Raw genomic sequence first — 12057 nt, forward strand, 5'->3', positions numbered from 1 at the left:
ACGCATGGAATAGTGGAACTAGAAAGAGACAGTACACTCCTCCCATCTTGGTCAGAATACATATTTTTTAAAAATTAGATCAGGGATGTGGGCATCACTGGCTGGGCCACCATTTATTGTCCATCCCTAATTGCCCTTGAGAAGGTGCTGGTGAGTTGCCTTCTTGAACCCCTGCAGTCCATTTAGTGTTGGTACACACAACAGTGTTGTTAGGGAGGGAATTCAAGGATTCCAGCGACATTGAAATACAGGCGATATATCTCCAAGTCAGGATGGTGTGCAGCTTAGAAGGAAACTTGCAGATGGTTAGATTTTCACGCATCTGATGCATTGTCCTTCTAGGTGTATTGGTCGTGGTTTGGAAGGTGCTGTTTAAGCTGCCTTGGTGAGCTACTGCATTGTATTCCTGTTTATGGTACACACAGCTGCCACGGTGCATCAGTGGTGGGGGGAGTGCATGTTTGTGGATGGGGTCAAGTGGGCTGCTTTGTCCTGGATGGTGTCTAGCTTCTTGGGTGTTGGAGCTGCACTCATCCAGGCAAGAGGTGAGTATTCCATCACACTCCCGGCGTGTGCATTGTAGATGATGGACAGGCTTTAGGGAATCATGAGGTGGTGAGTTGCCCAACACAGGATTCCTAGCCTCGGACCTCCTCTTGTAATCGCAGCATTTATATGCCTAGTCCCGTTAAGTTGCTGGTTAATGGTAACCCCAGGATGTTGATGGTCAGGGAGTCAACAATGTAATGCCATTGAATGTCAGGGAAGATAGTTGAATTTCTCTGGTTGGAAATGGTTATTGCCTGGCAGTTGTGTGGAACGGCACTGTGGCTAGCACTGCTGCCTCACAGCGCCAGGGACCCGGGTTCAATTCTGACTTTGGGTGACTGTCTGTGTGGAATTTGCACTTTCTACCCATATCTGTGTGGGTTGCTCCGGTTTCCTTGCACAGTCCAAAGATCATAGAATCATAGAATTTACAGTCAGAAGGAGGCCATTCGGTCCATCGAGTCTGCACCGACCCTTGGAAAGAGCACCCTACCCAATTCCACACCTTCACCCTATCCTCGTAATACAGTAACCCCACCCAACCTTTTTGGACACTAAGGGCAATTTAGCATGGCCAATCCACCTAACCTGCACATCTTTGGACTGTGGAAGGAAACCGGAGCACCCGGCAGAAACCCATGCGGACATAGGGAGAACGTGCAGACTCCGCACAGACAGTAACCCAAGCCGGGAATCGAACCTGGGACCCTGAAGCTGTCAAACAACTGTGCTAACCACTATGCTACCATGTGCAGGTTAGGTGGATTGGCCATGCTAAATTGCCCCTTAGTGTCCAAAAAAGATTAGGTGGGGTTACTGGGTTATTTGAATAGGGTGGCGGTGTGTGCCTAGATAGGGCAGGGGAGTAGGCTTAGGTAGGATGTTCTTTCGGAGGGTCGGGGAAGACTCGATGGGTTGAATGGCATCATTCTGCACTGTAGGGATTCTATGATACGTTATTTGTAACTGTAACACTCTTCACTTAGGCTCTCCCAATATGCAATTATGAGGAATGTAAGAAATTGGTATATATAACCTGTTGCAGTAATATTATTGAAGAATCTAGCTTAAGGTATTGAGACTCTGTGGCTGCAAATGGTGTGATTAAGGTGTCGTAAAGTGAGATAATCATTCATTATAACCATGTATTTGTTTACAAAGAGAAGCCTAATGGAAGACTGTTATGAGTACTGCAGATTCCCAGATGAGTAGATCATTTGAGGCATTGTGGTTTAGATTTAGGTAAACTGATCATGGGATCAGAGTGGAATAAAGATGATGTAATTAACGAGAGGAGCCATGTCTGTCTGTAGTTTTGTAGCTTGATATAGATTTGGCAGTCTGCTGGGAGCTTTCAAGTTGAGCAGCAGTTTTTGCCAAATGCTGCCAGGTTGAGCAGTAGTCTGACAAAGACAGAAGGATCTGTTTCCTGAAAGGGTCTATCTCTCTCTATAAAGTCTTTCCAAGAAATCTCTATGCAAGGGTACAGCAAGTAGCCCTGTGTTTGCTGACTTTATTTATAAGTGGCTTTTGACCTGTAATGAGCTTTGCTTAATTGGAGATAGAGCAGGTATAAGTCAGTAGTAAAAATGGTTTCCATTTATTTTAAGAATTGTTCAACTTAATTGAAAAGCTATTTTCTGTGATGTTAATGTGCTCAATCCTGTGTTAATAATAATGTTTTGTTTTAATATAAAATGTATCTATTGGTCAGAGTCATCACTCCTGGGGTGAAGTATTCTTTCCTCTCAGTTTTACAAATCAGAAAATAACCGTTGGGTAGTCTGGGTTCCTAACATAAATTGGAGTCTCGCCTGGGATCTTAATGAACATGATTACTGAAATTAGATAGCAAGCCTTCCAGAACTAAGCTTCTCAATGTGGATGCTGAGTGTGAAGGTTGACTTGCTCTTACCTTGAATAGTTCAGGATGCTTGATATAGATTCTTCCACGTGTGCCACCCATTCCCAGGGCCCTGAAAAAGGGAGGTCATGAAAAATAGCCCAAAGAAACATCACCGTTTCGAAATAGTCTGTACCTAGTCACGTCAGCCTTGTACATTTTGGGATCCAACTTTGTGGAGCTCTGGGATGCACAGACACCAACACAGGAAAGTTACAAAAAAAAAAAACATTAATTTTTCAGGTTCCAGTGTAATGTCTGTATCAAAATGAGAGAATAATGAGCAGTGGGGCTTTTCTCCTATTACTCCCGGTCTTCTTTGCACCAACATCTAGTTTGGATAGACACAATAGCACTCATCACAGGGAGCTTGCCAATTCAGGGTAGGTTTTCATTTATACAGCCTGTTGTGACAGCCATTTGTAGCTTCGTATTACTCTTCTGACAAGAATAACAAAGTGAAGCAGGGCCCCTCGTTTGTCCCATGAAAGTTGCCCCACACATGAGGAAATCCAAATGTACCCTGGAGTCAAATCAGGCTCTCATCAATTCTTGCATCGTATCATTCCAGCTTTTCAAAATCAGAATAAAGTACTGCACAATCCAATTTATTAATTACGGCAACAATTCTGGTCTTTCTATTAGTATAAGCTTTGTACATGGAGTATTACTCTGCGTTTAAACGGTGCTGTACCTGTCCTGGGGACAGTGTAGAGGGAACTTTACTCTGTATCTAACCCCATACTGAACCTGTCCTGGGAGTGGGGCAAGGACCTTGCCTCACCACAGGTCGCTGCCTGTGGTGAGGCAAGTACAGATTAACTTACTTACCTTGCAGGTCAGCTGTTGAGTTCGGGAGTGAGAGCTGGGACCTTAGAATCAGCGCGGGAATTTGAAAAAGCGCAGGGGCTGCGAGGCAGAGGGGACCATTTAAAAGGTCGCTGCCTGTGGTGAGGTAAGTACAGATTAACTTACTTACCTTGCAGGTCAGCTGTTGAGTTCGGGAGTGAGAGCTGGGACCTTAGAATCAGCGCGGGAATTTGAAAAAGCGCGGGGGCTGCGAGGCAGAGGGGATCATTTAAAAGGTCGCTGCCTGTGGTGAGGTAAGTACAGATTGACTTACTTACCTTGCAGGTCAAGTCGATTTCAGCAGGAGCGGAGCAGGCTAGTCCATTTCAGCGGGGGCAGTGCGGAAGTGATTTCTGGGAGGTAAGTTTCTCCTTTCTCCTTTAAATTTTTTTTTTTTTAAATTCTAGTGTTTAAGGTGGGAACAGGAAGTCGACCCGCGGACTTCTGGGAAGACCCTCACCAATAAATTCTGGTGGAGAGGAAACCCGAGACACTACATGTGTAGTGTCTCCCACCCGCCCTCCTCCTCTAACCTAATAATAAAACCCATTGGTGTGAGGTAAGTACCATATTGTATTATTGTTATTAATATTTTTTTTTATATAAAAAAAATTTAAATTAGTTGTTAGTCAGATCTTGGTAGAAAGTTAGAGGAATGGCAGGGAAGGGAGTGCAATGTTCCTCCTGCAGGATGTTTGAGGTGAGGGATGCCGTTAGTGTCCCTGCTGATTTTACCTGCAGGAAGTGCTGCCATCTCCAGCTCCTCCAAGACCGAGTTAGGGAACTGGAGCTGGAGTTGGAAGAACTTCGGATCATTCGGGAGGCAGAGGGGGTCATAGATAGCAGCTTCAGGGAATTAGTTACACCAAAGATTGGAGATAGATGGGTAACTGTAAGAGGGACTGGGAAAAAACAGTCAGTGCAGGGATCCCCTGCGGTCGTTCCCCTGAGAAACAAGTATACCGCTTTGGATACTTGTGGGGGGGACGACTTACCAGGGGTAAGCCATGGGGTACAGGCCTCTGGCACGGAGTCTGTCCCTGTTGCTCAGAAGGGAAGGGGGGAGAGGAGCAGAGCATTAGTAATTGGGGACTCTATAGTCAGGGGCACAGATAGGAGATTTTGTGGGAGCGTGAGAGACTCACGTTTGGTATGTTGCCTCCCAGGTGCAAGGGTACGTGATGTCTCGGATCGTGTTTTCCGGGTCCTTAAGGGGGAGGGGGAGCAGCCCCAAGTCGTGGTCCACATTGGCACTAACGACATAGGTAGGAAAGGGGATAAGGATGTCAGGCAGGCTTTCAGGGAGCTAGGATGGAAGCTCAGAGCTCGAACAAACAGAGTTGTTATCTCTGGGTTGTTGCCCGTGCCACGTGATAGTGAGATGAGGAATAGGGAGAGAGAGCAATTAAACACGTGGCTACAGGGATGGTGCAGGCGGGAGGGATTCAGATTTCTGGATAACTGGGGCTCTTTCTGGGGAAGGTGGGACCTCTACAGACAGGATGGTCTACATCTGAACCTGCGGGGCACAAATATCCTGGGGGGGGAGATTTGTTAGTGCTCTTTGGGGGGGGTTTAAACTAATGCAGCAGGGGCATGGGAACCTGGATTGTAGTTTTAGGGTAAGGGAGAATGAGAGTATAGAGGTCAGGAGCTCAGATTTGATGTCGCAGGAGGGGGCCAGTGTTCAGGTAGGTGGTTTGAAGTGTGTCTACTTCAATGCCAGGAGTATACGAAATAAGGTAGGGGAACTGGCAGCATGGGTTGGTACCTGGGACTTCGATGTTGTGGCCATTTCGGAGACATGGATAGAGCAGGGACAGGAATGGATGTTGCAGGTTCCGGGGTTTAGGTGTTTTAGTAAGCTCAGAGAAGGAGGCAAAAGAGGGGGAGGTGTGGCGCTGCTCGTCAAGAGCAGTATTACGGTGGCGGAGAGGATGCTAGATGGGGACTCATCTTCCGAGGTAGTATGGGCTGAGGTTAGAAACATGAAAGGAGAGGTCACACTGTTGGGAGTCTTCTATAGGCCTCCAAATAGTTCTAGGGATGTAGAGGAAAGGATGGCGAAGATGATCCTGGATAAGAGCGAAAGTAACAGGGTAGTTATTATGGGAGACTTTAACTTTCCAAATATTGACTGGAAAAGATATAGTTCGAGTACATTAGATGGGTCGTTTTTTTTTTTTGTACAGTGTGTGCAGGAGGGTTTCCTGACACAATATGTTGACAGGCCAACAAGAGGCGAGGCCACATTGGATTTGGTTTTGGGTAATGAACCAGGCCAGGTGTTGGATTTGGAGGTAGGTGAGCACTTTGGGAACAGTGACCACAATTCGGTGACGTTTACGTTAAGGATGGAAAGGGATAAGTATACACTGCAGGGCAAGAGTTATAGCTGGGGGAAGGGAAATTATGATGCCATTAGACGTGACTTGGGGGGGATAAGGTGGAGAAGTAGGCTGCAAGTGTTGGACACACTGGATAAGTGGAGCTTGTTCAAGGATCAGCTACTGCGTGTTCTTGATAAGTATGTACCGGTCAGGCAGGGAGGAAGGTGCCGAGCGAGGGAACCATGGTTTACCAAAGAAGTGGAATCTCTTGTTAAGAGGAAGAAGGAGGCCTATGTGAAGATGAGGTGTGAAGTTTCAGTTGGGGCGATGGATAGTTACAAGGTAGCGAGGAAGGATCTAAAGAGAGAGCTAAGACGAGCAAGGAGGGGACATGAGAAGTATTTGGCAGGAAGGATCAAGGAAAACCCAAAAGCTTTCTATAGGTATGTCAGGAATAAGCGAATGACTAGGGAAAGAGTAGGACCAGTCAAGGACAGGGATGGGAAGTTGTGTGTAGAGTCTGAAGAGATAGGCGAGATACTAAATGAATATTTTTCGTCAGTATTCACTCAGGAAAAAGATAATGTTGTGGAGGAGAATGCTGAGCTCCAGGTAAACAGATTAGATGGCATTGAGGTACGTAGGGAAGAGGTGTTGGCAATTCTGGACAGGCTGAAAATAGATAAGTCCCTGGGACCTGATGGGATTTATCCTAGGATTCTCTGGGAGGCCAGGGAAGAGATTGCTGGACCATTGGCTTTGATTTTTATGTCATCATTGGCTACAGGAATAGTGCCAGAGGACTGGAGGATAGCAAATGTGGTCCCTTTGTTCAAAAAGGGGAGCAGAGACAACCCCGGCAACTATAGACCGGTGAGCCTCACATCTGTAGTGGGTAAAGTCTTGGAGGGGATTATAAGAGACAAGATTTATAATCATCTAGATAGGAATAATATGATCAGGGATAGTCAGCATGGCTTTGTGAAGGGTAGGTCATGCCTCACAAACCTTATCGAGTTCTTTGAGAAGGTGACTGAACAGGTAGACGAGGGTAGAGCAGTTGATGTGGTGTATATGGATTTCAGCAAAGCGTTTGATAAGGTTCCCCACGGTAGGCTATTGCAGAAAATACGGAGGCTGGGGATTGAGGGTGATTTAGAGATGTGGATCAGAAATTGGCTAGCTGAAAGAAGACAGAGGGTGGTGGTTGATGGGAAATGTTCAGAATGGAGTTCTGTCACAAGTGGAGTACCACAAGGATCTGTTCTGGGGCCGTTGCTGTTTGTCATTTTTATCAATGACCTAGAGGAAGGCGCAGAAGGGTGGATGAGTAAATTTGCAGACGATACTAAAGTCGGTGGTGTTGTCGATAGTGTAGAAGGAAGTAGCAGGTTACAGAGGGATATAGATAAGCTGCAGTGCTGGGCTGAGAGGTGGCAAATGGAGTTTAATGTCGAGAAGTGTGAGGTGATTCACTTTGGAAGGAATAACAGGAATGTGGAATATTTGGCTAATGGAAAAGTTCTTGAAAGTGTGGATGAGCAGAGGGATCTAGGTGTCCATGTACATAGATCCCTGAAAGTTGCCACCCAGGTTGATAGGGTGGTGAAGAAGGCCTATGGAGTGTTGGCCTTTATTGGTAGAGGGATTGAGTTCCGGAGTCAGGAGGTCATGTTGCAGCTGTACAGAACTCTGGTACGGCCGCATTTGGAGTATTGCGTACAGTTCTGGTCACCGCATTATAGGAAGGACGTGGAGGCTTTGGAGCGGGTGCATAGGAGATTTACCAGGATGTTGCCTGGTATGGAGGGAAAATCTTATGAGGAAAGGCTGATGGACTTGAGGTTGTTTTCGTTGGAGAGAAGAAGGTTAAGAGGAGACTTAATAGAGGCATACAAAATGATCAGAGGGTTAGATAGGGTGGACAGTGAGAGCCTTCTCCCGCGGATGGAAATGGCTAGCACGAGGGGACATAGCCTTAAACTGAGGGGTAATAGATATAGGACAGAGGTCAGAGGTAGGTTCTTTATGCAAAGAGTAGTGAGGCCGTGGAATGCCCTACCTGCTACAGTAGTGAACTCGCCAACATTGAGGGCATTTAAAAGTTTATTGGATAAACATATGGATGATAATGGTATAGTGTAGGTTAGATGGCTTTTGTTTCGGTGCAACATCGTGGGCCGAAGGGCCTGTACTGCGCTGTATTGTTCTATGTTCTATGTTCTATGTTTGATGGGGATTGTATAGAGGGAGTTTTACTCAGTATCTAACCTGTGTTATACCTGTCCTGAGAGTGTTTGATGGGGCTGTGTAGAGGGAGTTTTGCACTGTACCTAACACCGTGCTGTATCTGTCCTGGGAGTATTTAATGTGGACAGTGTAGAGGGAGCTTTACTCTGTATCTAACCCCATGCTGTACCTGTCTTGGGAGTGTTTGATGGGGCACAGTGTTTAAATAATTAAAGATACTCCAGCCCCCAACAATAAGGATATATGAAATCACAGGTCAAAAGCAGACACAAACAGTAATGTACTCTGCTGTGCATTTACTGAGGGCTGTTGAACCTCTGAAGACTGCAGCACCCAGCTCGGGGGAAGGAATTTCTAAGCTCTTCACTTCAATTGGAATCTTATTGTTCTGCACAAATGAATCTCTAGATGATTCTACAGCTGATGTGATGTGAAAGACAGTGATACGGAGGCTGTGCAAAAGATACAAACCGACAGCTTACTTGTTAGCACGTGATCCAAGCACAAATGTGGTTGATGCGGTCAGCCTGGATGGGTCCCACTGTGTGGATGTAGAGTGCAAAAACAATTAGCACAGCATTTTTATCTGTTATTCCCTTCAGTTTCCTAAAGCCCAATTTTCACTTGCAGCAAAACAGTTCAGTGTGAGTTATCTGCTCCAACATACACAGTCGGACTGTGGACACAGTTGCAAGTCTCTTGTGCTACCTCTGATCTCAACAGGGTGACTTTTCAGTGCCAGTTCCCATCTATGAGAATGTTGAACTATCTGGGGTGGACTCAAATGGGTTAACTACGGCTTTCTATACTGTCTGCACTCTGGGTGGTAGCACTGCCTCTTTATTAGACTGACACATTTAAGAAGAGAAATGAGGATGAAGGAATTCCCCAATGTTGTACTGAGCCATCATAGATGAACAGCTCGTTGCATCAATTCCCTCTTTACACAGTCAGAGATAAGCTGCAATTTTGTAACAGGCCTCCAATGCTGGCGAGCATGGTGAAATCAGTCAGGGCTCCTGCTCCAGATTTTCATTCATTAACCTTTGGGAAACAAAAATGTGGTCATCACTTGAGGACAAGACTGGACACTGCTGAGATGTCAATGGCATCCAACACTGATGCTGACAATAGGGATGATATCAAAAAGCTCCAAGTGGAGCCAACAACTTTGACTGGTGGAAGGAATTGGAGACTTTTGTTTGCAACGAAAAGTAACTTCTCAAAATCCAGATAGAGTGACACAAACTGAAAACATTACCTTCGGTCCTTCCCGTTTGATTGGCTCAGTGTACTTCACCTTTGACCTGGGAGAGAGGTTAACAAGTTACAGACTTTCTGATAAGAATGCTGTGGGTGATTTATTTTAAATATTTTTAATAAGGTATTTGCAAGTTTTTATAATAATAACAGCGACATTAACATGGTACAATAAACATTTCCACCCCCATCACAATCTTCACACACCCCAACCATAAAACAACAATCCGGCCTTCCCCCCCCCCCCCCCCTTTGGAATTCTGCTTCTGTTGACATTTTAATTTTCCCCGAGAAAGTCGACGAACGGCTTCCACCTCCACGTGAACCCAATCATTGACCCTCTTAAGGCGAACTTTATTTTCTCGAGACTGAGAAACCCAGCCATGTCACTAACCCAGGTCTCTACACTAGGGGGCTTAGAGTCCCTCCACATTAGTAGCTCCAAGAGTAGGACAAGTCAAGGACAGGGATGGGAAATTGTGTGTGAAGTCTGAAGAGATAGGCGAGATACTAAATTAATATTTTTCGTCAGTATTCACTCTGGAAAAAGATAATGTTGTGGAGGAGAATGCTGAGCCCCAAGCTAATAGAATAGGTGGCATTGAGGTACGTAGAGAAGAGGTGTTGGCAATTCTGGACAGGCTGAAAATAGATAAGTCCCCGGGACCTGATGGGATTTATCCTAGGATTCTCTGGGAGGCCAGGGAAGAGATTGCTGGACCTTTGGCTTTGATTTTTATGTCATCATTGGCTACAGGAATAGTGCCAGAGGACTGGAGGACAGCAAATGTGGTCCCTTTGTTCAAAAAGGGGAGCAGAGACAACCCCGGCAACTATAGACCGGTGAGCCTCACGTCTGTAGTGGGTAAAGTCTTGGAGGGGATTATAAGAGACAAGATTTATAATCATCTAGATAGGAATAATATGATCAGGGATAGTCAGCATGGCTTTGTGAAGGGAAGGTCATGCCTCACAAACCTTATTGAGTTCTTTGAGAAGGTGACTGAACAGGTAGATGAGGGAAGAACAGTTGATGTGGTGTATATGGATTTCAGCAAAGCGTTTGATAAGGTTCCCCACGGTAGGCTATTGCAGAAAATACGGAGGCTGGGGATTGAGGGTGATTTAGAGATGTGGATCAGAAATTGGCTAGCAGAAAGAAGACAGAGGGTGGTGGTTGATGGGAAATGTTCAGAATGGAGTACAGTCACAAGTGGAGTACCACAAGGATCTGTTCTGGGGCCGTTGCTGTTTGTCATTTTTATCAATGACCTAGAGGAAGGCGCAGAAGGGTGGGTGAGTAAATTTGCAGACGATACTAAAGTCGGTGGTGTTGTCGATAGTGTAGAAGGATGTAGCAGGTTACAGAGGGATATAGATAAGCTGCAGAGCTGGGCTGAGAGGTGGCAAATGGAGTTTAATGTAGAGAAGTGTGAGGTGATTCACTTTGGCAGGAATAACAGGAATGCGGAATATTTGGCTAATGGTAAAGTTCTTGAAAGTGTGGATGAGCAGAGGGATCTAGGTGTCCATGTACATAGATCCCTGAAAGTTGCCACCCAGGTTGATAGGGTTGTGAAGAAGGCCTATGGAGTGTTGGCCTTTATTGATAGAGGGATTGAGTTCCGGAGTCGGGAGGTCATGTTGCAGCTGTACAGAACTCTGGTACGGCCTCATTTGGAGTATTGCGTACAGTTCTGGCATTATAGGAAGGACGTGGAGGCTTTGGAGCGGGTGCAGAGGAGATTTACCAGGATGTTGCCTGGTATGGAGGGAAAATCTTATGAGGAAAGGCTGATGGACTTGAGGTTGTTTTCGTTGGAGAGAAGAAGGTTAAGAGGAGACTTAATAGAGGCATACAAAATGATCAGGGGGTTGGATAGGGTGGACAGTGAGAGCCTTCTCCCGCGGATGGAAATGGCTGGCACGAGGGGACATAACTTTAAACTGAGGGGTAATAGATATAGGACAGAGGTCAGAGGTAGGTTCTTTACGCAAAGAGTAGTGAGGCCGTGGAATGCCCTACCTGCTACAGTAGTGAACTCGCCAACATTGAGGGCATTTAAAAGTTTATTGGATAAACATATGGATGATAATGGCATAGTGTAGGTTAGATGGCTTTTGTTTCGGTGCAACATCGTGGGCCGAAGGGCCTGTACTGCGCTGTATTCTATGTTCTATTAATAAGACCCGTCTCCGGGCTACCAGGGAGGAAAAGGCCAAGACATCGGCCTCTTTCGCTCTCTGAACTCCTGGCTCATCCGACACTCCAAAGATCGCCACCTCTGGACTTGGCACCAATCGTGTTTTTAGTACAGTGGACATTGCCTTAGCGAAACCTTGCCAAAACCCTCTATGCTTCGGGCATGCAAAAAACATGTGGACATAATTTGCTGGGCTTCCTGCGCACCTTGCACACCTATCCGGTCATGTGTGCCCGGTGGACTACCTTGAATTGTATCAGGCTTAGCCCAGTAGTAAGCGGGAGCATGTCCCATCTCTAAAAGTCCTCTTTCATTTGTTCTACGAGCTGGGATAGGTTTAACCTGTGCAGTGCCTCCCATTCCCGAGCCATCTGGATTCCCAGATATCGAAAGCTCCTTCCTACCATTCTAAACGGCAGCTCACCCAGTCTCTTCTCCTGTCCTCTTGCCTGGATTGCGAATATCTCGCTTTTCCCCATGTTAAACATACCCCGAAAAATAACCAAATTCCCCGAGGATCCGAATAACTTCCCTCGTCCCCTCCAACGGGTCTGAAATATGCTGGAGCAGGTCATCTGCGTAAAGTGAGACCCGGTTCTTCACCCCGCCCCCCCCCCCCCTTCCCCGCCGCCCCCGCCCGAACCAGCCCTTTCCTGTTCCTAGAGGCTCTTAATGCCATGGCCAATGGCTCTATTGCCAGAGCAAACAGTAG

At 46.2% G+C, this 12057-nt stretch overlaps 1 protein-coding gene across 2 annotated transcripts in view; it reads right to left on the bottom strand.

The window, feature by feature from the left end:
- LOC140428239 (deoxynucleotidyltransferase terminal-interacting protein 1) overlaps positions 1 to 12057 on the bottom strand; it is a 113228-nt gene that overhangs the window by 58013 nt on the left and 43158 nt on the right. For both annotated transcript variants that reach the window (XR_011948738.1, XM_072514489.1), the window contains exons 7-9: positions 9143 to 9188; positions 8364 to 8422; positions 2465 to 2525 (exon numbers count right to left, since the gene is read on the bottom strand). Coding sequence is in view for 1 of the 2 variants with exons in the window: in XM_072514489.1 (XP_072370590.1) it covers positions 2465 to 2525; positions 8364 to 8422; positions 9143 to 9188 (166 nt within the window). In the remaining variant the exon portion in view is untranslated. The remainder of the gene's footprint in view (positions 1 to 2464; positions 2526 to 8363; positions 8423 to 9142; positions 9189 to 12057) is intronic.

This window comes from Scyliorhinus torazame, chromosome 8 (genome assembly GCF_047496885.1).
Source record: "Scyliorhinus torazame isolate Kashiwa2021f chromosome 8, sScyTor2.1, whole genome shotgun sequence".
Lineage (NCBI taxonomy): Eukaryota > Metazoa > Chordata > Chondrichthyes > Carcharhiniformes > Scyliorhinidae > Scyliorhinus > Scyliorhinus torazame.